At 48.2% G+C, this 27038-nt stretch overlaps 2 protein-coding genes across 6 annotated transcripts; one reads left to right on the plus strand and one right to left on the minus strand.

Annotated features, from left to right (window-relative positions):
• The first annotated feature begins 50 nt into the window (after nt 1-50).
• On the plus strand, nt 51-13858 carry LOC103048951 (uncharacterized). 5 transcript variants are annotated; one of them, XM_088129556.1, is made up of 5 exons: nt 51-168; nt 1241-1313; nt 7073-7900; nt 9333-9444; nt 12459-13856. In XM_088129556.1, the coding sequence occupies exons 3-5, from the start codon at nt 7223-7225 to the stop codon at nt 13331-13333; spliced, it is 1665 nt and encodes a 554-aa protein (XP_087985682.1). In that variant the 5' UTR covers nt 51-168; nt 1241-1313; nt 7073-7222; the 3' UTR covers nt 13334-13856. The 5 variants fall into 5 exon arrangements, with proteins under 5 accessions (XP_087985682.1, XP_025028439.2, XP_025028441.2 ...); XM_025172671.2 differs by lacking the exons at nt 51-168; nt 1241-1313 and adding an exon at nt 4148-4306; XM_025172673.2 differs by lacking the exons at nt 51-168; nt 1241-1313 and adding an exon at nt 4150-6132.
• Nucleotides 13859-17360: 3502 nt separating this feature from the next.
• LOC112541773 (uncharacterized) lies at nt 17361-27038 on the minus strand. The gene is made up of 4 exons (XM_025172669.2): nt 26916-27038; nt 24129-24997; nt 23219-23360; nt 17361-22628 (listed from the first exon to the last, which is right to left on the minus strand). The coding sequence occupies exons 2-4, from the start codon at nt 24936-24938 to the stop codon at nt 21619-21621; spliced, it is 1962 nt and encodes a 653-aa protein (XP_025028437.1). The 5' UTR covers nt 24939-24997; nt 26916-27038; the 3' UTR covers nt 17361-21618.

Genomic DNA, 27038 nt, shown 5'->3' on the forward strand with positions numbered 1-27038 from the left:
CAGCCGGCCTCGATGGTTTTAACCCTTCGCGGGCGCCGGCGAGGACGGCTCGGGGTGCTCTTCGCGCGGCGCGCTTGCCCCGCGTCGCCGCCTCGCCTAGGGCCGCTCGAGGAATCCCGTTTCTCCGTGGGTTCGCCCGACGCGGGGCTGTAAAGCGACCGCGCCCAGGTTTGCACGGCGCGGCTGCTCAGCTTGGGGGTCAGCGTGTCGTGAGAACGCGGACTGGAGCCCCCCTGCTCTGATTCTCCCGTGCACGCCCCGGGCAGTCGCCTTTTACGGCCCTTGCCCGCATTTAATTTCCGCTAGGCTGCTTTGGGTTCCCGGGCCCTTGGGGCTTGTCTTGCTGGAGGCGGTTTTTGCCAAACCCCCGTGCCTGAGTTCTCTCTTTGGGCAAAAGTGGTACCGTATGCGCTGCGTGGGGATGGGCTCGCACGTGAAGCGGGGTGAGGGTTAGCTAGAAGTGCGTGTACGCGCATGTGTGTTGGGCCAAATCCCCCTGTATGCTTGCTTGCTTTCTTGCACGGGCCAAGAAAGTGGGTTCATTCAGAATCCGGGTTAGGCAGGTTGTGTGAATTAAAGTACGGAGCTATTCTTCCCCCCCTCCAAGGGGCCGAGGAGGATGAAAGGCCAAGTAAATGATTGGGGGGTTCCAGGGGTGCATGTGGGGAATGAGAGGCTGGCCAGATGGCCCTCGATAGGTGGGGTGTCTCCCTCTCCCCGACTCCAGCGCTGGGCAGTAATGTGTCAGGCGCTGCACATTTGAGATGATGATGATGGTGATGGTGATATAATGCACCAGCAACGCAATTCCCGTAAAAAGGAGTATTGCGATTTTATTTGCCAAAGTGGAATTTCGAGGTTGATGGGGGAGAATAACTAATGGTTGGTGCAGCACCGTTTTTGAAGTCTTGGGGAAAAGGATCATAAAGCTACCCCAGAATTAACCAAAGCTGTGTAATTTTTCTGTTGTCTTCGATAATTATGAACCAAAAGAAGTAAATTAACAGAAGTCGTCGCTAGAGATGGCAAATTTACTAACCCAATTACTGTACAACCTCTCCCACACAGTCTAAAACCCTCTGATTCATAGTAAGAAAATAGATATTGAGATTTTTTTTTTTTACATGAAACAGGATTATTAGATAGGGTCTTAAAACTCAAATCTAGAGGATAGGTTTTCGCCCTGCATGCTGCCATAATTAGATTATTTATTTGTTGCCTTAATTTATTTTTTTTACAGCGGATGCCAAGGCAGGAAGCATGCCTGAACTGCTTCCCCACCATCCTTTTTGTCCTCTCAACAACCCTGCGAGGTAGGTTCAGTTCTGAGAGAATGGCTGGCCCGATCCATTCGGTGGGGGATTTGAACTCAGATTTCTCTGGATGAACTTTAACCCTCTTAACGAGAGGGGAGCAACATTTTTGAGGACCATGCACACCATTTGGGAGGAGCCTAAGAGCTGCAGGAGGTGGGGTGATATGCAAGTAGGCGGGGCCAACCTTTCTAGCTTCCTAGGGCTGTTTCATTCAGTTATTGTATTTTAGGGTTCATACTCGGGTTTTCATACATTTTCAGGTTTCAAAATGGTGGAAAACCACCATCAATTTTCAGTCATTATGTCAGCAAGCTTTGCCCTAACAGGGGATTCAAACTGGCTTAAACCCAGTCTTTCTCAACCTGCAATGCCTTGCTATTATTGGACTACCACTCCCATGGCTCTTAGCCATGCTGGTGTGGATGATGGAACCAGAGGTAGCAAAAACTGAGTACAAGGCAAGATCAGGAAAAATTCTACCACTTTATCTCAGATCAAAAGCCCAACCTTTTTTAATTTTCCAACCCTGTTTGATGGCAGTTTTGGAGAAGGAAGCCATGCATTTGGACAAGCTGGGTTTCTATGCATGGATTTCTATTTCCCCCCCCCCTCTGTTTCTTGGGGTTTTTTCCTATGAAAGAATCTAAACATGCAGACTGAGTAAAAATTGGGTTGTGGGAAAAAAGACAGGAAAGGAGGTTGCTAGGCGGCACCTGAAGGTTAATTGCATCTTAGTTTGGATCAGAGGTTAGCTTTGCCAAGTAAGCAGAAGGTCGCCAGACAGACAAAGCTGTATCTCAAAATACTAGAATAAAATTAAAAAGCACTAGCAATATGGGAAAAGGGAGACAGCCAGCAGAAAATAGTCCATTATTTCTATGGGGGTTGCAGTGGCCCCAATCCAGTTATAAGTCAAGATTTATTGAAAAAAATAAAAGGAAGATGGGGAAATCAAACCCTATTCCAGCAAGTTAGTCTATTTGGAGCCATATATTAGAATAAATTCATTTAGTCCAAAGGCACGCTCTGAATTCCTAACACAAGAGCATTTCTGGGATTGTCTCTTGATCCAGTTTTTAGCCAGATCAGAGAAGTAAGATAAAAGAATCTCCTCTTCGTGAAACTTCCAGCAATAACGTTAACCGTTAACTTAATTACGTTAATTATGATTTCCATAAGTTATGTTGCTCTGCATACTAAAGATGCACTTCGAGTGATTTCACAAGTAAATACATGAATAAAATGCATATCATTCAGTTGGTTGTTGGTTCCTTGATCTCTTTTGTATCCCCGTGTGGCGGAATACTGTGATTTTCATAAAAGCATCTGAGAGGAAAGCCATTTTGGATGCTTTTTTAATTCTCTATTTGCATATCTTTTTCTCAGCTTCAGTTGGGAAGGAATCGGGGTTGGGATTCCAATCGAGTGTTAGAAAAAAGTTTCTAACGATAAAAGGGGCCCCTCAGTGGAGCCAATGACCCTGAAAGGGTTAGGGTCCTCTTCCCTGGGTGAATTCAAGCAGAATTCTGGCAGGAAGGGGGTAAGTTGGATTCCTGCACTGAGGAGGGGTTGGATGGATGACCTCAGAGGCCCCTTTGAAGTCTGGGATTCTGTCTTAGCAGAGGCAGAGGAAGAAGCGGATTAATCTCTTGCTGGCTGGGGAATTCTGGGAGTTGAAGTCCACCCAGCTTAAAGTGGCCAAGGTTGAGAAACTATAAAACACTTTGTAGCTCAACATGCTTGGCCATCGAACGCATTCCGCTTTCTTAGAATTTCCCGTGTTGAAGTCCAACACTTGTGGAAGGTGTTGGTTGTGTGTAATAAATTCCCTACAACACAATCCTGGGGCTGTTTATTCAGAAATAAGATGTACCCAATTCAATGGGATTTATTTGCAGGTATATCTATCTAGGGATGTAGCTTCAGACTATAAAGAGCCCCTAAACCAGGGTTCCTCAGGCTGGCTGGGGGATTCTGGGAACTGAAGTCCACATGTCTTAAAGCTGCCAAGGTTGAGAAACCTTGCACTAAACTCTTCTTTTGTGACATACTGTTAACAAATACATTGCTCTTCTCTGAAAATAATCCCCAGAACGTCTTGCTGCACTTTTCATTCTCCTGCCAACTTTTGGGGAAGAGGGGATTAAAGAGGGAAGCCTCCTGTCAGTTCTATTTAGAAGGGGCTCACTGAAAACAATGCATGGATTTTAAAAGGTTCTAACACGGATGTAAACTGGAATTCACAGAAGGAAGGGAAGGAAAAGGGAGGGGAGGGGAACTGGAAAACAAGGGAAAGGAAAGAGAAAGAAAGGAAAGAAAAAAAAAGACACGGAAAGGAAGGGGAACTGGGAGGAAAGGGAAAGGAAAGAAAGAGAGAAAAAGAGACAGAAAGGAAAGGGAACTGGAAAGAAAGGGAAAGGAAAGAGAAAGAGAAAAAGGGAAAGGAAGGAAGGGGAACTGGAAAGAAAGGGAAAGGAAAGAGAAAGGAAGGGGAATGGAAAGAAAGGGAAAGGGAAAAGAAAAAGAGATGGAAAGGAAAGGAAGGAACTGGAAAGAAAGGGAAAGGAAAGAGAAAGGAAGGGGAACTGGAAAGAAAGGGAAAGAGAAAGAAAGAAAGAAAAGAGAAAAAGAAAGACAGAAAGGGAAAGAGGAAGAGGAAGAGGAACTGGAAAGAAAGGGAAAGGGAAAGAAAGGGAAAGGCGAAAGAGAAAGAGAAAGCGATTGCCAGGCTGAACGGGCGTCCGGCGACCCCGAGGTCCGCTCGCAAAAGCACGAGGAGGGAGGGAGAGCGAGAGGAGCTTCCTAGACGGGCGCCTCGGCGGCTTCTCCCCGCCTCTTCCTGTCCTGTTTCCTCCCTTGGAAACTGGGTCGTATGGATGTACTTTTTCTCCCCCGGGAGCGGCCGTAGTTTCGGGGTCTGGAAGGCGACGGGTCCCCCCTCGGAGGGCGCCTGGGCGAGCGGCGTCTTTCTAAGCCAAGCAGAGGAAAAGGCAAGTCCTCAAGGGGGGGGGCAGAGGGCAGAGGGCCAGGGCTCCAGCTCCTGTCATCCCCAGCCGGCATGGCCGGGGATGATGGGCGAGGCAGTCCCGCAGAGCTGGGCGCCGCGGTCCTCCCTCCGCTCAGCGGGAGGGAGTTCGGAGGCTGCTTAGCGCCCACGCCGCCCGGCGCCTTCTCCAAGGTGGCGCCCTCCAAGTTGGGCGACTTCCCACCACCGCCTGACCCAACCCGGGTTGGCTCGGCCCCCGTCAGCACGCCGCAAGGGTCGGTTGGGCAGCCCCGAGTGCTGGCTTCGCTGTCGGGGAGGCGGCGCCCAGGCTTGGTGTGGGGTGCGCTGCGGGGCTGCGAAGTCGCTCTGGTGGCGAGGACTCAGGAGCGCTGTCCGGACCGGTCATCAGGGCTGGTTCTCGGCAAAGGGGTTGCGGCTTGCGGACGAGCGGAAGCCCCGTGAATAGCAGCTGTGAGAGGCCGTCTGGGGCAGTGGTTAGAGCACCAGCCTAGAAGCCGGGAGGCTGCGAGTCCCAGCCCTGCCCTGGGCACGAAGCCAGGTGGGCGACTTTGGGCCGGCCCCTCTCTCAGCCCCAGGAGGAAAAGGGAAACGGCAAACGGCTGCCAGGACGCCTGCAGGGACTCGTCCAGGCGGTCGCCAGGAGTCAAGACTGACTCAAAGGCACCAAGAGCCGCTGGGTTGACCCTGAGCCGAAAAACAGCCCGCAGAACCAATGCCTTGCATTACTAGGCCAGCTAAAGCCTTATCCAGGTCGCATCCTTTTGACTTTCTTAAAATTTGTTCATCAGGGGAGACAGTTAAAAGCCACTTTTCGGGGAGGGGGGAGAAAGAAGGAAGGAAATGTTTCAGAAGAGAAGCCAAAAAAAAAGAAAAAAGAATGAGTTTCAGTGCCATGGAAGAAGATACTGGTTGGGCATCAGGAAGAATTTCTGAACGGAAAGAGCTAGCGCGCCGGGCGGCCTGAGAAGATGGCGGACTCTCCTTCGCTGAAGGTGTCCGCTTAGAGATGAGCGAGGGGACGGCCATCTCTTGGGGAAGCCGCGGTGGTGAATTCCTGCACTGAGCAGGGGGCTGGACTAGGTGATCTCTCAGAGACTTCCAACCGTCCCATTTTATGGTTCTGTATCGGGGAGGATTCTGCCATAGACCAGACGGCCTGAGGAGGTGGTGGGTGTTTAAACACTGGAAGTGTTTAAAGAGAGACCAGAAAGGCCTCCTATGGGGGATGATGCAGTAGCGGAGTTTTGCACTGGGCAAGGGGTTGGACTATCTGGGAGTTGAAGTCCACCCATCTTAAAGTTGCTGAGGTTGAGGAACCTTGGACTAGATGACCTCAAAGATATCTTCCAGCCCTTATGTTCCATGATTCTATAAAGAAGTGGCTGATCTTTGTATCAAAGCTGTGCCCTTTTAGGTTCTTGGATGGAGTGAGAAGAGGGGTGTATAAATTGATACTCATCAGATACAAGGAGCTTTTCCAATGCCCAATGAAAAGAAGCAAAAAAGCAAGTTATTGCAATGCCTCCATTTTTGGAAACTAAAATGCCAGCTGGAAAAGGGGAAGCTATTTCCATCGTATAAGAGATACACGGATCCATTAGATGGCAGGAATCTATTTAAATGTTTTTAAATTTCAGTGCAGTGCAGATCTGCCCATCAGTCATCCATTGAATTAGCGCCTTGGGCATGAGTTATAATACCCATCATCCCCAGCCTGCCCCAGCCAAATAAAAGAAGGCATTTTTCCTTCACAGAGACTGGATGGTCCAGGGGAAAAGAAGTGTAGAGGCAGAGCAAGGAAAAGTGCAGGTATAAAAGCACCATGTGGAAAGTTACTTACTTTACTGTAACAGCAGCTTCCTTCTCCTGCGGTGCTGTAGCCAGAACTTTGGACTTTACACGCCTTCTTGTACCATCTCAATCTGTAACGATGGTTTCTTTGAAACAAGCCATTTTCAAAGCAAAGGTTATGTCGCTGGTTTGTGTCCAGAGGGCATGAAGGTGATGTGAGTATCCTTTGGAGGGGGGAGGGTTCTGTATCAGTTGGGCAGTGAGAGCTGAAGTGGGTGGAGCAGTGCCGCAAAATAGATGGGGCTCCCACCCCACCCATGTTTGAGCAAAGAAATTTCAGTTTTTTCCAACAATAGGCGATGGATGAGTTAATCTGTGTGATTAGAGGAACTTTTGAAGTCAGAAGCAGCCCGTTCTTCCATAAGCTATAAGTGTTCAGGAGTGATTCTATTCCAGCATTCTGTTCTGTGTAATATATTTGGTTTGTAATGTGTTTTCTGCTTGATTATAATTTATAAAGAGGCATCTTTTTAGGACCCTACTACAATTTATTTATTTATTTATTTATTTACTAATATTTGGCTAGGCTTATATACTGCTTTTTGTACAGGAGCTCAAGATGGCATTCATAGCACTTCCCCCTTCTTCTTTTTTTGAGTGAGAGAGAGAGATTGGCCTTGAGTCCCCCAGGCAGCTCCCATGGTTGAAGGGGGGGGCCAGAAGCTGGGTCTCCTCAGTGCCTTCTTGTTCCTTGTTTGCTGGCTCATTGTCCCCGTATTCTCATCCCTAAAGATATATTCCCCTTGACAGACTAGCTTTTTAGATGCAAGGAATTGTCTGCTTTTGGACAGAGGGCCAATCTGGCTGGGCACTCAGAAAGGGTTCAACAAGGTACAAACTTAGCTGTTTTGGTTGGCTTTTTCCCATTCCCCCCCCTCTTCTCTCCCCCTCTTTTCAGCCTTTTGGAAAAACAGTTACTTCTCTGACCAAGCAAGCGGGCAGCTTTGGGAAGGAAAAGAGCCCTCAGACAAGTCCCGGCCCCACGGATTTGCCAACGTGTTTGCGATCTTCCCGTTCTGCATTCAGGAGAAGAGGGGGCAGGAGGAAGATGATGGCCAGCCTGAAAGCCTCGAGTGACGTCCAGGGGAAAAGCGTGTGGGAGTTTTGTCCAAAGAAACTGGGTGGGGAGATGCGAGAGCCGGGCGAAGAGTTACCCCGACCGTGGCAAGACCTGGTCATAACTGCAGGCTCTCTGCACTCTGGCTGGGGGGGCAGCCAGGGGCCAGAGGAGCCCACCCCCTGGGACGACACCAAGGGCTTCCTGGCCTCCTTCGAACAAGTGGCCGAGGCCTGCCGGTGGCCCCGGAAAGAGTGGGCAGCACGGCTTTTGCCCGCCCTCCGCGGAGAAGCCGAGCAAGCTTTCGGTCACCTGGAGGCTCGAGACAGGCAGGATTATGGGAAAGTGAAAGCAGCTATCCTGCACCGGGACGCCCTGAGCCGAGAGAAACAGCGCCAGCATTTCCGGCGTTTCCGCTACCAGGAGGCCGAGGGGCCACGCGGGGTTTACAACCGGCTCCAGGCGTTGTGCCGTCAGTGGCTGAAGGTGGAGAAACACTCCAAGGAGCAGATCCTGGAGTTGCTCATCCTGGAACAGTTCCTGACCGTCCTGCCCCCAGAGATCCAGAGCTGGGTCCGGGAGCGAGGCCCTGCGTGCTGCGCCCAGGCGGTGGCCCTGGCTGAGGATTTCCTCTGGATGCAAAGAGAATCCTTGAGATGGGAACAACAGGTAAAGTCCCTTTTTTCCTCCCATCCACAGATGCTCTACAGCAGTGTTTCTCAACCCTGGGAGCTTCAAGACGTGTAGACTTCAACTCCCAGAATTCCCCAGCCAGCAATGCTGGCTGGGGAATTCTGGGAGTTGAAGTCCACACGTCTTGAAGCTCCCAGGGTTGAGAAACACTGCTCTACAGTCAATGGGAAGGTGGAAGAACAGATGGCCATATCTGCTTTCCTGGCCAAACGTTCCCAAGGAACTTCAGATTGGAACTAGAAGAGAGAAAACTTTTTACCTGCCAACGCTTGGCATGCCTCTGCCTTTATTTCTTAATTTGGCAAAACTGTAGTCTTTTGTCCTTGTCAGCAGAAGATTAACTTTTCTCAGGGGGTCGGTATGGGAATATAGAGCTATTCTTGGTGATGCTTCAGGCAGTGTTTTTCTTTGATAATTATTAGTCTCATGTACATGGTCCCAGAGCAGATGACAGCACTGGACTGATCTCAGAAAAGCCAAGCCAGGTTGAACTTGATCAGTCTTTGGATGGGAGGCCACCAGGAGATCCCAGGGCTGCAGGCTAGTCTGGGACGCTTGAGCAGGGGCACGCTGCTCCCTTCCATTTGGTTGACAAGAAAACTACAAGGACAAATGTATCTAGTTTTAGCTGTTTCACATCTTTGCCTGCTTGTAGTTGACGTGAAACATGTTAGCTTTCCCAGGTGAACCCGACAGGAAACAAGACTAGAGGAGCTAATTCTGCTTTATTGTAAGGCTACATTAACAGAATCTTGCAAGTCTGAAAGTACAAATCTCCCACCCTCCCTATTTACCACCTGAGAAGTTAGGGTGGGTCTTAAGTTTCTTTCTTTGACCATTACCCTGTTGCAGACTCCTTTCTCTTTTATCTGATTGTTCCCTAGGTGGCCTCTCTTCCCCCCATCTTCCAAGGCCACCCTCACATTCCATCATAAAACTAAAGAATCAATAATAATAATAATAATAATAATAATATAATAACAACAACTATGATCATACCTTTAACACCACCAGACAACAACATCTGCCTATCCCAGGTCCTTGGAAAGGACTCGATAGGTGGAAATACATATCTGGCTGACTGTGCGACCAACCATAATAATAATAATAATTTGTAAGGCCACCAAATCAGAAAGACACAGAACTTTGCATTACAGTCTGTTAACTGGTCCAGTGCAGCCTATTCTCAGACTTGGAAAGCTCCCAAGGAAAAAACGGAAAGTCTCCCCACCTGGGTAAATGTCTTTGCCCTTGTTAGGTGAGAAGAAAACAGATTTAGCACAAAATGGGGAAACTAAGTCACCAGGCAGATCTCTCAGCAAGAGAGAGCCTTTCGTGTTTTTGCCATTGCCTTCCCGTCCCCGTTCCTGGGCTCTGTTTCATGTTTCGATCCTATCTGCCCTTGCAGCGGATGACAGCAGCTGTTCCCTCGGCCAAGGCAGAGCTGGATTCATCTGACAGCGGGGGCAGTCTGCCGAGCCCGTTCCTCGAGGAAGAGGAGAAAGCTGGAAATTCATGCAGTGAGTAAAACAGAAAGATTCCCGGGCCTTCCTTGAATCAGCCAAAGACAAATTGGCATGGTTTCCCTTTTGCACCCTGGCGCCCTCCACACGTCAGGGTTGCAACCCTTTGGCTGAGCTCGCAGGGTGGGGAAAGGGCGAGGAACTGCTTTCACGCCATAGGCTGAGCTTGGTTGGTCTGAGGTTTGGTTTTTTGGAGGGGTCCCCAACCTTTATCATTTCAGTGTCTGGTGTGAAGCTAGAACGCAGGCTAATTCAGGAATCCCATTAAGCGTGTTGGGTAAACCTGGCCTCTGAGTTCCTAGCCTGCATGGGCAAAGGCTGCAGAAGTTTGAGGGTTGTATTCCAGGGTATCTGGTTGGGGAAGGATGCTTAAAACATTTTGGCTTTGGCTGTGCTTCATCAGTCCATCTTTTCTTTTTTATCTTTTCTCTTCTTTCTTTTCTTCTGAGCTCAGCTCGGTTCCCCCAGAATTCTCCACACAGGTAGTCCTTGTTTAGCATTTGTAGTCAGGATGGCGATGAAAAAGTAACTTTATTTCTTTATTTATTTGTTGAGCCAATTTATATAGCCGCCCATCTCGCCACAGGCGACACTGGGCGGTGTACAACAAAGCTAAAAATAATCCATCAATTCATTAAAAACATAAAAAGCAAAATAAAACAGAATAAACGGATGTTAAAAAGAAGGGAGCCCCCTCGCTAATTCCCCCATCCCTGGGGTCCCCAGGCCTGCTGGCATAACCAAGTCTTAAGGGATCTCCGGAAGCCCAGCAATGATGAGGCCAACCTCGCCTCAGGGGGAAGAAGATTGCACAGCCCAGGGACCATAGCAGAAGTAGAACTTTGCAACCAATGCCCACATTTACGACCTTCCCAGCGTCTCTCTCTCGGCCATTTGTTCACCATCACAGTCAGTACATTACTTGTCCTGTGCCTGACTTTTTTTTTTTTCCAGAGCGGAGACAAGCATCTCCTTCTGTGTTGCTTTCCTCTGCAGGGCAGCACATCTCTAAAACATGCCAACCTCAGGTTAACAAGCTCAGCTCTGCACCTCAATTAGTGGGCTGGCAGCTGCTGCCTGAAACTGACAACTCCTTAATCAGTTTCACACCAAAGGCTTTATTTTGCCTCCCACACAGTTTGCTAGGCAAACAGCTGCATTCCTTTCCATGTGGATTCCCCACTGTGCGCCTGCTTACTCTCTTATAATCCCTTCCTCTCCAGTGAATGTAAATACAAACGTCAATTCCCTTCTTGCTAATTATCTGTCAGGTTCAGCCCAAGAACAACAGCGAGACAGTCCGGAACAGTTTAGCTCCTTTATTAGCTGACACCTAATAGACAGAATCTCGCCAGACTAAATCTACACCACAACGGTTACTATAACCATGAGGCTCCAGGGAGGGGCCAGTCTCCTTCTCTTGGCTTTCCCACCCTCCGGCTGGGGACTGAGGAGGTGTTTCCCCTGGAATGTCTCTCCCGCCTCCTGGCAACCTTGAAGCTCCATTCCAGAACCTTCCCCGCTCATGCCTTCCATCACATTATCCCAGCGATGGGGTAAGCATTCCAAAAGGTGGGGGAGTAGAGAAAAAGGGCTATAAGATTTGCCCTTTTGCCCGGCGTTGCCAGGACCGTTATACTCAGTCCTCAATAAAAGCGACTGTCCTCGATACCAACACAGGTTCAAAGATAAGTAAATTTATTGAGAGAACAGTAGTATACAGGCTAACACAAAAATAAATAGCTGGAACTAAATTTCCCGTTAGCCAAACCCCAGATTGAAAGTCCTCTCGCTTCCCCGCTCCCCCTCGATCATCCATCCATTCAGCTCAGGTTGCTGAGGCTCTCAGGTCCCCCCCACCCCCGTTGCTAGGTCCTTAATCGTTCATGATGATCCGGGAATGGCCCATTGGCGTCAGGCAGTCCTCGCTCCAACCTCCCCCCCCTCCCCCCCCCATCTGCTGGAATGGCAGAACTGCAGCAATCAAGCAGCCGCGTGAGGGAGCGATCGCGAGGATTCTGACAGGCATCCTCATGAATCAAGTTCCAAAAATCTTCCCTGCCATTTGGGCTCCCTTGGCTGTTTGGGGTTGTATCCTTCTGGTGCTGTAACACAAAAGAAAGCTGATGTAAAATCATGAGCACAGTCACAGTCACCTGATTTTCACTTAGCTGCTTTGCTTAATGACCAAGTTGCCAGTCCCAATTGCGGTCACTAAACAAGGACCACCTGTATTCAATAGTCAGTCTCCCAGTTGCTAGGTTTTGCTGGGGAGGATTGGTGAGGACTTAATACCTCTTAAAATATATACCATTTTCCGGGTACATGGATAACGTTCTGTTGCTATTCAATAGTCCTGTTGAAACTAAAGGCACTTAGCTGAGTTCTCCTTGAGCACTATGGGACGTGTACAGGCTGGGTTATTCCAACAAGTCTAGACAGGCTGGGTTATTCTAACAGGTCAGGCGGGTCGAATTATATGGTTGTCTCACCAATGATGGAAGCTGTTTTAATTGCAGTTGGGCTGATGATGGTATATGGGTTCTTGGGATTTATATGGGGAATTTTATCTTTCTTTTATCCTGAATTATGGAGGGGGCATTGTGCACCACTCAGAGTCAGTTTCTGATTACAGCAGCCTTTAAGCCCTGTAAATTACAGAAATAAAACAACATCCTACTTGTCTATGGTGGCTAGGAATTTTAAGCAGGTGAACATGCACAGATTGGATTCCCTCCTTGTGGCCACCCTTCCTCTGGTGCAGAGGAGTGAATTCTTTAGAAGCCACTTTTTAAAAATCAACCAAGGAATTGCTAGCAGATTACATTTACACCTTGGCTATAGAAATTGACTTTTTTTTCTTCCAGCAGATTAGCAAAATAAAACCTTGCAGACTGCTGTCTTTCCTGAGTTTATTTTTTTTAAAATAAATCTCCTTTTTGAAAAAAACAATCCTGCTTTAGAGGATTGGTTTCTCCCTTTTGCCCTCTTCAGACCTCTCTTTATTTTAGCAGGTGACGTCCGGCAGAGTGAGAATAGCAGGGAAGTCCCCAAGGTTGCATCCGAAAGGGCCGAGCCGCAAAAGCTGGAAGAGATGCGTCCGCTAAGAAGAACCAGGAGAAACTATCTCACGGATAAGTGTAAGAAAAACATTGCTTCTCAGGCAGTGGGATTCCATAACGCTTCCATCCCCGAAGAGAAATCAAATGAAAAGAGAAAATATAAGTGCAACGTCTGTGGGAAATTCTTCAGTTATAAGTCGAGCCTGAAGATACACCTGAGAATCCATACGGGGGAGAAACCGTACAAATGCCTGGAGTGCGGGAAGAGCTTTATCCGCAGCGACCTCCTTGCCTCGCATCAAAGGATCCACACGGGGGAGAAGCCGTACAGCTGTTCGTATTGCGGAAAGAGCTTCTGTGACTTGTCCACGCTGATCAAGCATCGGAGGATCCACACTGGGGAGAAGCCGTACATCTGCATGGAATGTGGCAAGAGCTTCAGTCAGAAGGCAATCCTGAATTCCCACCAGAGGATTCATACGGGGGAGAAACCCCATAAATGCACCGAGTGTGGAAATAGCTTTAGCCGGAGCACTTACCTTGCTTCTCATCAGAGAATCCACATGGGGGAACGGATGTATAAAAATGCAGATTGTGGCAGGAGCCTCCCTGAGCAGCCAAAACTGATTCACCCCCCGATCATTCATGTTGAGGAGAAGCCCTATAAATGCCCCGAATACGGGCAAAAGTTGAAGCAGCATTCGCCCTGCCTGGCCCACCAGAAAATGTACGCCTTAGGCAAAAGTATCAGTGTTTTCGAATGTGGAGACAAAATTCAGTTGGAAGCAATGGCTTGTGAGACTTCAGGGCAGCCTAGCGATTAGCCACTGAGCTGGTCCCCTGTGGCGAGGGGAATTCTTCTCCTGGCGACCAGAGAAATGTCCAGTCCAACTGGGGTTAAAGCCAACGCAGAACTGCCGCTGCTGTGGCGGGGGGGGGGGGCAAAAGATTTGGACTCTTTCCCCCTTTCCGAGGGTTGTGAACTGGAGAGCTGCAAGGTGGTGCTTTTGGGGGGATGTCGTGGTTAGCTCTAGGTCTCTCAGGTTTTAGCAAAGAAGGAAGCACTACCTCTTCCCGCCCTTCATTGCACCTTGTTCCCAAGCCGAAAAAGCACCCGTGCCTGGCTGGCCATTGGATGAGTCTAAATAAATTTGGTCAAATATTGGCCCTGGCAATCAATGGATACTGTCAATCAGTGGAGAAATATTTTCGAAGTATTATCTTTTTATTAAAAGAATAAAAGCGATACTGACTTTTCTCAATTCTCTGTAATTCGGAGTAGGGTCTCTGGTGTCCTTTGGGACAAAGGCTTTGGAATATCGTGGGTGCTTTCACAAAATGGCTGCCTGCCCCCCAAACTAGGGCCAGGCTAATAAATGATGCTTCCGTCCATGGCAAACTATGGCAAACATTATCTTCTATTTTCCCTGGGCATGACATACCACTTCAAAACGAAGACCTGGGAACCAGCTGAAATATTTATTTTCTGGGCGAGGAAGGCGTGGGGAAAAAAGTGAAAGTTGCTCTCCCTTGACTCTCTCTGGTGTAAATGGAGGGAAGGGGAAACGCAGTCCGGCTTTCGAGATTCTGTTCTTGTTACCTCTGTCCATATAGTAGAGTTCTTGGGGCATCTTTCCCTGATCCGGCCAACCTTGGAGAGCTGACTTTCACCTCGAAAGCCTGGCCGCGTTTTCCTCTTCCCTCCCTCTTAGACCCAAGAAAGCCGAGGCACAGCAGTTTTAAGTTTCGTTCTCACGCTGTCTTCTTCCCCAGACTGAGCGCGTGCTTTGCTGACGTTCCCTGGGTGCTTTCTCCAGGGTTGTCTCTGCGCTCCTCTACACGTACCTGGTGAGAGGTGTTTTTGGATTTTTCTCTCTTGTGGCCAATGTGCCTGTTTTCCATCCCCTGGCTGACAGCATGGCTTCCAGCAAAGGCTGTACTTCCTGGAATGACCAAGCAGAGCCATAATCGACTTCTCCCCAGGAGGATGTGGGGTGCCATTCTTTTACATTCTTACTGTCCCCTGTGGATTAGCACTGATCTGCTTCGATTTGGGCAATAGATAAAGAGAACTAGACCTTTCGACTCTCTTCTGCTTGCTGGTGGTGGTCCCAAATTTCAGAAAAAAGTAGATTGCCCCCATCCTATGGAACTGGCATTTTGTGCCCAGGCTCCCCCCACCCTCGCTGATCACGGAGGGAGCAAAGAAGGTGCGTTCTGGATTAAGAGTTGGGTAGGACATGAGATGATTGGATGTTAGAACCATCAATCGACACATGGCAACGCAGAGCACCGCCTCTCGGTTCATGTTCCAGAGGGAGGGGGAGTGAGTGGAGAGGGCTATGGGAGGGGACGTTGGAAGGAGGGTCAGAGGGGAGCTGAGTCCAAGCCCTAAAACTTCCATCTGTAGGAGAGAAAGGTTTATGAACAGATCTAGATCTATCGATCTAGGGCCAGACTGACATCCTTGAGACCTCTATGCTATAGAGGTCAACCTGCTTTGTCAGCTAGAATAATACAGTAAGGAAAATAGCCTACACTGTCATCTTAAGGGAGTTTGTTGACAAGCCATTTTAAGTTATTCAATCACAGTTAATTCACTTCCTTGTTTAAACATTAACAAAGTGACTGCAATGTCCTCCCTCCCTCCCCTCCCTCCCCTCCCCCTCCCCTCCCCCCTTCCTCCCTTCCTTCCAATATATCTAGCCACTGTCAGGCCTAGCCCAAGGAACTCCAAGAGACAGTGCAAATTCAGTCCAGTTATGTTTATTAGCTACAACCTCTAGCAAGAATCTTCCCAGACTGAAACCCCAGCTCCCAAAGTCAGCCAGCCACAACAGTGTGAATTCCTCAGGGAGGTGCCAGTCTCATCCTCTTGTTCCTCCTACCCTCTTCTGGGGAGCTAAGAAAATGTTTCTCTCCCTGAGCCTGGCCTTCATAATTCCATTCCATCACAGCAACTGAAGGATCCCCTCATGCCATGCCATGCCATGCCATGCCATGCCATGCCATGCCATGCCATGCCATCTTGAATACCTCCAGCAAGAATCTTCCCAGACTGAAACCCCAGTCCCCAAAGTCCTCCAGCCACAACAGTGTGAATTCCTCAGGGAGGCACCAGTCTCATCCTCTTGTTCCTCCCACGCTCTTCTGGGGAGCTAAGAAAATGTTTCTCTCCCTGAGCCTGGCCTTCATAATTCCATTCCATCACACCACCCAGCTTGCAAACTCTGATTCTGGGTAGCCAACGTAGAATTAAAACCAAAATGAAAGCCAACAAAATAGACACTAGCACAGAACAGGCATAACGTCACCATGGCCAATCAATTTCCATTATTACAGATGGGTGTAACCTGGCCCTCCCCCCCACTTGGGAAAAGCAGGTCTTCAGGGACTTCCTGAAGGCCAACAAGGTCAGGGCCATCCAAACCTTTCCCACTTCATTTATTTATTCATCAAATTTACATGGCTGCCCATCTCAAGGACGTGACTCTGGGCGGCTAACAAACAGAATAAAAACAAACGTGTAAATAACAAAATAGCAGCCGGGCAACAGCACTAACAGTTGTCCCAATCAACGCACCCAAGAAATGGGCTCACCCACGCTCCCAGGGCCCCAGGCTGGATGGCAAAAGCAGGACTTTAAGGCCTTGTGAAAGCCACCAGGATCGGGGCAAGACCGCCAGGAGGAGGGTGTTCCGGATAGGATCACCAGTTATTGTTATTGTTCCTGCTAATTGCCCGTGGTGGCTTATTCAACAAGCATATGCTGCAGTTAGTCATTCTCTCTCATGGCCAGTCCTTGATGGGCGATGTCAGGTACCCTAATGCACAGCCTCAGCCAAGGGCAGCCTTCCAGGTGGGTAAAATTGTTTCGGCTTTGTCACCCATTACCTTGGAGGGAAGTCAGAGGACTGCCAGAGATTGGGAGCAGAGGCCATAGAGGCAGGAGAGGAACTGGGAATTTTCATGTCAGCTTCACATCAATGCCTGGGAAACTCTTCCACGAGGTCTTTTCTACCGCTTAGAAATCTAAGAACCAGGTGATGACTAGAAACCAGCGTGGCTTTGTTAAAAAGAGGTCGTGCCAGACCAATCTTACTGCTTTTTTTTTTGGACGGAGTACAGGTAGTCCTTGGTTAACGACCACTCGTTCAGCGACCATTTGAAGTTACGATGATGCTGAACAAGTGGTGGTTACAGCCATTCCTCTAAGTTCCTAGCACCCCCATGGTGTCAGCTTGGCCAGGTGGACCAGACAGGAAACACGACCAGATGAGCTAATTCTACTTTATTGTAAGTGTACACGAACAGAATCTTCCACGTCTGAAAGTACAATTCTCCCCCATCTTCTTTACGCCTTAAGAAATTAGGGAGGGTCCCTTCTGAGCCTCTTGCCCTGCCCACCATCCAGCTGCGGGCTATGCTGTCTCTTATCTGACCGTTCTTGTGGCAGCGTCTCTGGGCCCAGACTCCCAAGATCTTTCCCACATCCCATTACACACAATCATGTGATTGTGATTTGTGACATTCCCTGCCAGCTTCCCACAAGTAAAGTCAATAGGGCAGCTGGCAAGGAAGATCATAAGCTGTTCAGGTAATTTCACCCCAGCCACGCACCCTCCCTGAGCCTTGGTATGTTCACGCCGTGCCTCCCCAGCCACTCGTGCACCCTTGCACACCCTCCTCTACCTGGCCACCCACACCCCCCCTCGCTCCCTCTCCCACCAGGCAGCCACTTACTTGCCTTCTAGCCTCCTTGTGCACTGCCTGGGACTTGCAACTTCCTGCCGGCTTCCCCACTGACTTTGGTTGTTGGAAGCCGGCAGGAAGTTGTGAGGAGGTGCTCGCTTAATGACTGCGAACCTTGCTTAATGACAGCAACTGGGAATGCTGGGATTGCTGTTACTAAGTGATGCAGTCACAGGACATTGTGCCTTATGACTGCATCACTTAGTTACGGAAATTCCAGCCCCAGTTTTTGTCGTAACTTGAGGACAACCTGTAGATTAGTAGACGAAGGGTATGCTGTAAATATACCTAGATTTCAGTACGGCATTTGATAAAGTTGCCCGTTGCCTCCTCCTTAATAAAATGTGGGATGGATGATCCCACTACCAGGTGGATTCGCAGTTGGCTGAACAACCATAGCCAACATGTGGTCCTCATTGGGCTACGTCTACAAGGAAAGAGGTATGCAGTGGGGTGACTCAGTGTTTTGTCCTGGACCCAGGGCTTTTCTCCCCCCAAAAGAGTCACCTTTTGGAGAAGATGGGCGGCATATAAATTTAATAATAAATAAATAAACAAACAAATAAATGTTTATAAATCACTTAAATTCAGGCCCAGCTCTAAACGTTTTGGCACCCCAGGCAAGGTCATATTCTGGTGTCCCCTCTGCTTGGGCTCATCTTCCGATTTTGTTAGGCACCCTCTTTTTTCTCTTTTTCTTCATGTTTTTGAGCTTTATGCTTATTATTTTCTTCTCTTGGACATTTTTACCATGAATCGCAGTAAAAAATATTAATTATATCAGCATCCATTGTTGGCATATGGCAACAATTCTGCAAAATTATATGTATGTTTTCGAAAAGTGTAGAAAGAAAAATTCTAAAGCAATGAGGAACGATTATCAGCTTTTGTACACGTATTGTGTACTTTGGAAGTCTTTTCAGTTTTGGTGCCCCTCTAAAATTGGATGCCTGAGGTGACTGTCTCGGTTGCCTAGGCCTAGAACCGGACCTGTTTAGATGAGAGCACAGGAGGGATGTTCAGCAAATTTGCAGATGACACAAAGCTGGGAACGAGTGGGATTGCTAACAGCTCAGAAGACAGGCTCAAGTTCAGAAGGATTCTCATAGACTCAAACTTTAAGGCTTTTCTAACAAAATGCTGTTCAGTTGTGAGAGATGTAGGGTTCTGTACTTAGATAGGAAAAATCAGATGTACAAGTAGAAGATGGGGGGTATCTGGTTCAGCAGGTTAATGTTTCTAGCTGTTTTTATGTTTTTTAGTTTTTTACGCCGCCCAGAGTCCACTGGAGTTGGGCAGCCAATAAATTTAAACGAACACACACAAATAAATATAAATAATAAATATTGGGTGTCCCGGGAGACCACAGATTAAGCATGAGCCAGGAGTGTGTTCCAGCTGCCAAAAGAGCCAATACAATCTTGGGCTGTATCAACAGAGGTGTACACACTGTCCTCATTTAGCAACTGCAATCCATTCCTTAAACTGAAAGCGAAATGGTCGCTAAGCAAAATGGTCACCAAGCGAAGATGTGACGAGAGAGAGAGAGAGAGAGAGAGAGAGAGAGATGCTGTCAAGGTAACTGGTAGCTGCTGTTTCATTTAGATAAAGTTCTCTCATGCAGCAACGCCAATGTTACTCTCACTCTGGCATGCGTTGCTGTCTGGCACATGAAATTTGGTTGTAAGTACATGCTCTGGTCGGATAATGATGTCTTTTTATTACTGTCATATTTGCGAATGGTCACTAAACAAGGTAGCCACTAAATGAGGAGGGGCTGTAACATTGAGATCATGGGAACTGATAGTTCCACTTCATGCCACACCTGGAATACTGTGCCCAGTTCTGATCTCTACAATACCAGAAGGATGCTAAGATGCTGGAAAGACTGCAGAGGAGAACAATGAAGATGGTGAGGGGCTGGAAAGTCAAGTCCTATGAAGAACAGTTGAGAGAAATGGATATCTGTATGCCAAAGAAGTGTAATGGTATGTGGGAAAGACCTTGGGAGGGTGGGCGAAGAGACGCTGCCTAGGGAATGGTCAGATAAGAGAGGGCATAGTCCACAGCTGGATAGTGGGTGGGGCAAGAGGCTCAGAAGGGACCCTCCCTAGTTTCTCTGGCTGTAAAGGAGGTGGGGAATGAGGGGGGCGAGAATTGTACTTTCAGACTTGCAAGCTTCTGTTAATGTAGCTTTGCAATAAAGTAGAAGGAGGACATCTGGTCATGTTTCCTGTCTGGTCTACCTGGGAAGGCTGACAAGAAGAGAAGGAAAGGGAGACACAATGAGAGTCTTCCGCTACTTGAAATACTAACGCAGGGAAGAGGGTGTGGATTTATTTTCCTGGTGCCTGAGGGTAGGACAAGAACCAGTGGTGGAAGCTCTACCGAGGGAGATCCCAACTCGAAATAAGGAAGAGTTTCCTGACTGTGAGAGCTATTAAGCAGTGAACTTGCTTGTCTCCATCAGTGGAGGTCTTCAAGCAAAGGCTGGACACTATTTATCTAGGATGGTCTCAGGACTCATTAGAACTTAAGCAGTGTCCTGCTGGATCGGCCCTTGGGCTATCTAGTCCAGGTCTCTGTGTTCATGGTGGCCCACCAACCGCACAAGGAAGCCCATCAGTCTCCCAGCAGATGGCCTTCAGAAACATTCATCCTGCCATCAGGTCTAATAGCCATGGATCCCCACTGACAGCTTCTAGGCAGTGGGTTGGACTAGATGACCTCCCAAGGTCTCTTCCAATCCTAGGATTCTATGATCCCATGTGAGGATGATTTTCTACTGACTCCAGGATGGTGGAGAACATTTCAGCTCAGTAGAGCAAGGCTCTTAGAAGTACATGATCTCTTTGAAATATCTGTGATAAGCAGCTGGGAGGTCCTTCAGAGGCTCACGATGTTCAATTACCACCACTTCAAAAGTTTATATCCAACAATTCTCCAGCCTACTGTGTAATGCAAAGAGGCAGACAGGGCTAACGCCAAACCAATCTCCTTGGCTTTACTGATTCAGGCTTCTGCCACAGAGATCTGTTGGTTCTGCTTCACCTCGCTTCTCACAAACCTTCTGAGGCCGAACCTTTATTTTCATGATTTCTATCCTGTTTTTCATTCATAGATTGCATCCTCTCCTCTTATTTTTCCTCAAAACCACCCCGTGAGATCGGTTGGGCTGAGAGGGAGGGGGTGGCCCAAAGTCCCCCCAGGAAGCTTCTATAGCTGGGGGGACTAGATTCTGGGTCTCCCCACTGCTAGTCTAGCCCCTTCTTCATGACTCCCCCTTGACTCTGGGGCTGGGAGACAGACTGGCCAAAAGACCCCCATGAGCACAAGCTGTGGAGCCAGGACTAGCATGGACTTGAGAGAGGCAAGCCAGCAGATGGGTGGGGCCAGGTTAAAGATGTGGGTGAAAAGCCAGGATAAAAATAATACCTAATGGAGATTTAATTAGTTCAATACAGTTCATGTTTATTCCCAATGTATTGAATTGTTTCTTCCTTCTAGCACAGTGTTTCTCAACCTTGGCAACTTGAAGATGTGTGGACTTCAACGCCCAGAATTCCCCAGCCAGCCATGGGGAATTCTAGGGGTTGAAGTCCTCACATCTTCGAGTTGTCAAGGTTGAGAAACACTGTTCTAGCATATTCAAAGTTGGTGGCCATTTTTAGAAGGCTCAAGAGTGGCTTCAGGGTGGGGGGTGTTGGAGGGAACAGACAGTGCTCTGCAGATTGTACTGTAATTGTTGGCTATTGTCCCCATAGACAAATGATGAAGAGACTCCCTCTTATAACACAGCAGCAGGTATGGCTGCTGTGTTGGGAGTGTAAAACAAATCTGTCTTTTTAAAGGGAATTCTTCTAACTAGACCAGTGTTTCTCAACCTTGGCAACTTTAAGATGAGTGAACTTAAATTTCAGCTTCAACTTCACTTTCAGCTTCAACTTCAACTTCATGGCTGGCTGGGGAATTCTGGGGGTTGAAGTCCACTCATCTTAAAGTTGCCAAGGTTGAGAAATACAGAACTAGACTCTTTAAGGTACCTTTAGGAAAAAAAAGTTCTATTTCACCCACTTGCTGACAATTTCATCACAAAATGTCAACTCCCTCCCTTGGGGCGGCCCTCCAGATGTTAGAACTACATCTTCTTTGCTGTTGGTCCTTGTTGTTCAACTTCAGTTGTGGCCATTCTCAATGTACCCTGTTTCTATCAAATAAGCAAAGATCGATCATTACAACTAATTAATCACAACGTGCAGACAAAACGAATCAGTTAAAATCACAAGTCATGGCGTTTCCCAAGCGCGCTCCACATAAGACCAAGTGCTGAAAAAATATCCATGCAACTGAAAAACGTCTAAGCCTTAGAAATGGCAGACATTTGGAGTTGGAACTCAACGGTTGCATTACAAGGAGAAGTTAATTTGGGGGCTTCTTCCCCTGTATGGATCCTCTGATGCCTAATAAGATTGGTGCTTTGACTAAAACTCTTCCCACACGCCAGGCATTTATACGGTTTCTGCCCCGTGTGAATCCTCTGATGTTTAACGAGTCCTGACTGATCGCAAAAGGTTTTGTTACAGTCCGAGCATTTATACGGTCTCTCGCCGGTGTGGATTCTTTGATGCGAGGTAAGGTGGGTGCTCTGGCTGAAACTTTTCCCACACTCTAGGCATTTGTACGGCCTCTCGCCCGTGTGAATGGTCTTGTGGTTAATGAGGCCCGACTGATTACAAAATCCTTTCCCGCAGTCGGAGCACTTGTATGGCTTCTCCCCCGTGTGGATTCTCTGGTGGGAGGTCAGGCTCGTGCTGTGACGGAAGCTCTTCCCACACTCGGTGCATTGATAGGGTTTTTCCCCGGTGTGGATTCTCTGATGCTGAATAAGGCTGGTGCTCTGGTTGAAGCTCTTGCTACAGCTTGAACAACTGTACGGTCTCTCCCCTGTGTGGATCCTCTGATGTGATGTCAGGTGGGTGCTTTGACTAAAACCTTTCCCACATTCTAAGCATTTGTACGGCTTCACCCCGGAGTGGGGAAGCTGATACTCAGCAAGGTTTCTGTTCTGATGAAAACTCTTCCCAAATGTTACACTCTTGTTGGGCTTTTCCCCTCGGTGGATTCTCCAGCGGGCACCCCGGCACCGTTTCTTTCTCTCTTCCACTGGTTGTCCTTGAATGATGATTTCATGGAAATCTTCATCCTGGCAGGAGATGATGACATCGCTCCTCTTCTCTAGGGGGATCCCCTCGGATCTGTTTGATCCACCTTGCTTCCACAAGTTTTCTTTCAGTACTTCGATAGGGTTGATTTCTGAGGGCATCTTACATGGATCCACCTCATCTTCACTCTCCCACATTTCCCCCGCTGGAGTAAAGAGAGAAAGAGATCGAAACAGCGGGAGAAGCTGTGCCTCAGATGAAGGACACACATTTATTTATCTATTTTTTTAGTGACGTGAGCAAGGCCATCTACATCTAAAACACAAAAGAACTATGATTATAAAAGAAATAACGTCTTTTCCAGCTAACACATTTTATTAAAAGCCATAAGCTCTCCTGATCTGCAGCTTATGTCTTTTAATAAAATGTGTTACTTGGAAAAAGCATCACCAGACTCCTGATTTCTGCCTACCGTACACTAACACAGCAGTCCTCCTACAATGTCTAGCTAGGAAAAAGAGCTCCTCCCATAAGGGAGCCAGTGTAGGGTGGTAGTAAAGCTGTTGTTAGACTTTCTCAGAGGAAAGGTGAGCTCATCCTGCAACAAAGACATAAGCATGTGCAGAGGCAAGGAAGTTGTTAAAATTTGGAGTGTAATGTGATTTCCTGCACTGCTGAATGTCCGCCCTTCCTGCCCTAGAATAAAAGATTCCAGAGATCTACCAGACAGAATTGATTGCTGGCAACCAAGGTTAGCTCAGCCAGGGGCATCACGGCACCCAAACGGAAGCTTACCGAGGCTCCTTTTCTTATCCAATGGCCTGGCATTCCCCTCATCGTCTTCCTGCTTCATTACGGCATACAGATGCCTCTGCTCCACTTCAGAGGGAGGCTGGCTGGTCTCAGAGGAACGTGCAGAGCTCTCTTTGATGTTCACCTGGAATTAGCAGAGAGGAACCGTTTTAGGATGGGACGGCAGGGCTGGGAGGTGGCTACTGTGTCCTTTGCCACATAGGAAGGGCTCCAATCCAAGCCATAGATGGGATTGTCTCCCACTGAGTCCACTTTTTACCTTTTTATCTATCTGTCTATCTGTCTGTCTGTCTGTCTATCTCTCCATCCATCCATCCATCCATCCATCCATCCATCCATCCATCCATCCATCCATCCATCCATCTCTATCACTATCTCTATCTATCTATCCATTCATCCATCTATATCTGTCTCTATGTGTTTATCCATCCATCCATCCATCCATCCATCCATCCATCCATCCATCCATCCATCCATCCCTCTCTCTCTCTCTCTCTCTCTCTCTCTCTCTATCTATCTTTCTATCTTTCTATCTTTCTATCTTTCTATCTTTCTATCTTTCTATCTTTCTATCTCTGCAAATTTTGGGACCTTCTGAAGCCTACAAGCTTCTTTCTTTCGTGTAAGGGTGCTGCTGTTTTGGCTGTACTTGGAAAATAGATTTACTCTTGATGGATAAAATGTAGTATAACCTTTCCCTCTGCTCAGCTTCTCATATGTTTTGACCCACTTCTCTTGACTTAGCCTGCCCTAACTTCATCACTGCAGTGGTGCATCCAAAAGTGCAGCTCTGACTAAGATCGAAAACTCAAGCAAGCCAACGCTTATCTCTAAGCTTCTTAGCTAATCTGGAGGCTCCTGCTGCTTCTAGACCAGAGTCCCACCATCTCACCTTCTTTCCACGATGGTCCTGGGCCTCTTGTCGCCGCTGAAGGAACTCTTCGGCTAGGCTCACCGCCTGGGAGCAAGTCTCAGGGCCACCTTCCCAGACCCAGCTCTGGATCTCCGGGGGCAGGATGGCCAGGAATTGCTCCAGGATCAGCAGCTCCAGGATCTGCTCCTTGGAGTGTCTCTCCACCTTCAGCCACCCGTGGCAAAGGTCTTGGAGCTGATTGTATGCTGCGGTAGGTCCCTCAGCCTCCTGGTAGCAGAAATGCCGGAAGTGCTGGCGATGCTTCTCCCTCTGCAGGGCATCCCCTTGCAAGATGGCCGCTTTCACTTTCCCATAATCCACCCTATCCCTAGCCAACATCCTGTCAAAGACCTGTTGGGTCTCTCCACTGAGGGCCGGCACCAGCCTGGCCACCCACTCCTCCCTGGGCCAGTGACAAGCCTTGGCCACTTGCTCAAAGGAATCCAAGAATGCCTTGGCATTGTCCCACGGGGCGGGCTCCTCTACTAACGCTGGGGATCTCTGGCTTGAGCACGGGGACTCCATCTTCTTCAGAAACTCCTGCAACTGGGCTTCCCAGCAACCCACCACACCCTCCCTTGCTTCTTCTTTCACCCAACGGGACGCTGCCCCTTGGGGAGGGTGCCCGGCAAACCCAGAACGCACTGACTCCAGCGGTGGACCTCCTCCTTCCCCATCTGCCTGGGCTTTGTGGGCAACAGCTTTCCGGAGGCTGCCTGGAGCTTCTCCAGCCTCTTCTGGGGCTTCTTCTTTGGGCCAGGCCAGAGAAGGGTCCTCTTCCATTTTCATCCTGGGATGTAGGAATCCCAAAAATAAGTCTTCAGGAGCCACACTGTCCTTCTGGACTCCTGCTTGGAAAGCAGAGGAAAGTTAAACCCAAGTTATGGGTCATCTTATGTATTTACTCAAAATCCTGGGTGTCAGGTAGGTGTATGTACGGTTAAAGTATGAGAATCGTTTTCTTTTGTAAATGTATCATTCTGTGATATATATACGGACGCACATGTAAGTATATATGGATGACTGAGACTATAGTAAGATAGAGGAGTCTATTGAGTAATTTACTCTCGGTTGTACCCGGATCAAGGGTGGCACTCCCTGCTATGCAAGCTAGATTGTTAATCCAGAGTCTACTTTGCAAGCCAACATCTGGTTGCCTGCATCCTGCCATCTAGGAGATACATGCAATGTACTGACCCACACTCAGTATATATTGATTTACGCAGTGTTCTTATCAGGACTGTGTTTATTCAGTTTATTATTATTTTATATTCATAGCCTGCTTTTTCTCTGGGAATTGATGACAGCTTATATGGTGGACTTCCCCTGTTTTTTTCCCTGTGAGGTAAGTTTGGCTGAGACAATGTCTAGTCTAAAAATCACCCTATAGATGTGGGGGGGCTTGAGCCTGGGCTCCTCGGTCCCTGTCCTACAGCTGAGCCACAATGCAATTTCCACATCTCAAATGCAGCTGGTATTTATCAGTATTTCGATTTTCTGAGCATCTGAATGAACACGTTTAAAAAGATGCATTCAAGGTTGTGTCCATTTCAGAAGTCCTCCCCAAAATTCCATTATATTGGGGTTTGTCTTGTGGCACCCTGAAAACTAGCAAATTTATTCTGGCATAAGCTCTCATGGACCATGGTACATTTCATTAGCACAGCGTTTCACAGTGTTTCTCAACCTTGGCAACTTTAAGATGTGTGGACTTCAACTCCCAGAATTCCTCAGCCACTGGCTGAGGAATTCTGGGAGTTGAAGTCCACACGTCTTAAAGTTGCCAAGGTTGAGAAACACTGCTTAACAGATGACTTTTGCTAATGAACTCACCTACTGTAGGCCAGGCACCAGGACACATTGCTAGCATTTTTTGTGAATGGCAAAGAGGACTCTTGTCAACTCTTTGGATTCCAAGACTCATCATCCTCAGCCAAAGGAGACGATGGAGCTTCTTGCCCAACACCTCTGGAGGACACCCCGGCTGGAGAAAGCAGACCCAATTATCATTCTAGGTCTGGATTCCCCCGTCACTCTAACCCTAATCCAGACAGCAGAAAACAGATTTGTGGTATTCACACAAGAGGATGGGTTGGGTTTCCCCCTGTTGACCCCAAAATATCCAGTCCGATTTTGGTTTAGCGTAGTCAACTGAGTAACCCCAGTCTGTATTTAATTTCTCCTTGAACCCGCAACGCATAAGTCGATCGGATCACGATGGATGTATCTGAGCAATCCTGGACCGTTTGCCATGTGTCTGATGAAATGGACTGTGGCTCACAAAAACTTTCACCGTCACAAGCGGGTGAGCCCTGAACATGCCACCAGACCCTGGCATGGGGGTACGTGCTGAGAACAGCTGCCAGTGTGGTCAGCTCTCGGGAATCAGATGAGCGTCGGCTGGGAATGCCCCCCCATGCAACATCTGCCAAGCTACCAGGGAGCCCCCTCCCATCAGGCTCCCTGCAGATGCATTGGATGGCCAAGCCCATCAACTCCAGGATGATGGGTGCAGTATTACACTCTAACACGATTGCAAGATACGGCTTTTGTGGGAATCTTCTGTCCATGGATTGGAACCACCTCGCCTGCAATTGATGCAGAAAAAATTGCATAGTTGTCTGGGGAAAAAGATCTCCTGTCTTTTTTTTTGGGGGGGGGAGATCAAACAGAGTGGATTTCTCCCTGTTTTTGGAGAAAGCCCCTTCCCACTTTCTGTACCCCCTTCCATCCCTCCCCCCCCAACCTTCACTTTCTTCACAGTACCTTCTTCTGATTCCTCTTATCCTTTTGCAGCTGGAAAGCAATTCAAAAAACCTTCTCTTCTTCCTTTGCAAGAAAAGGAGCAACTGCTGATTCTCTTTCTCTCTCCGTCCCATTCAACCCCCC

The sequence above is a fragment of the Python bivittatus genome, unplaced genomic scaffold, assembly GCF_059951505.1.
Source record: "Python bivittatus isolate LINGU-HERP-01145 unplaced genomic scaffold, Pbiv_v1 ctg000810_np1212, whole genome shotgun sequence".
NCBI classification, from domain to species: Eukaryota; Metazoa; Chordata; class Lepidosauria; order Squamata; family Pythonidae; genus Python; species Python bivittatus.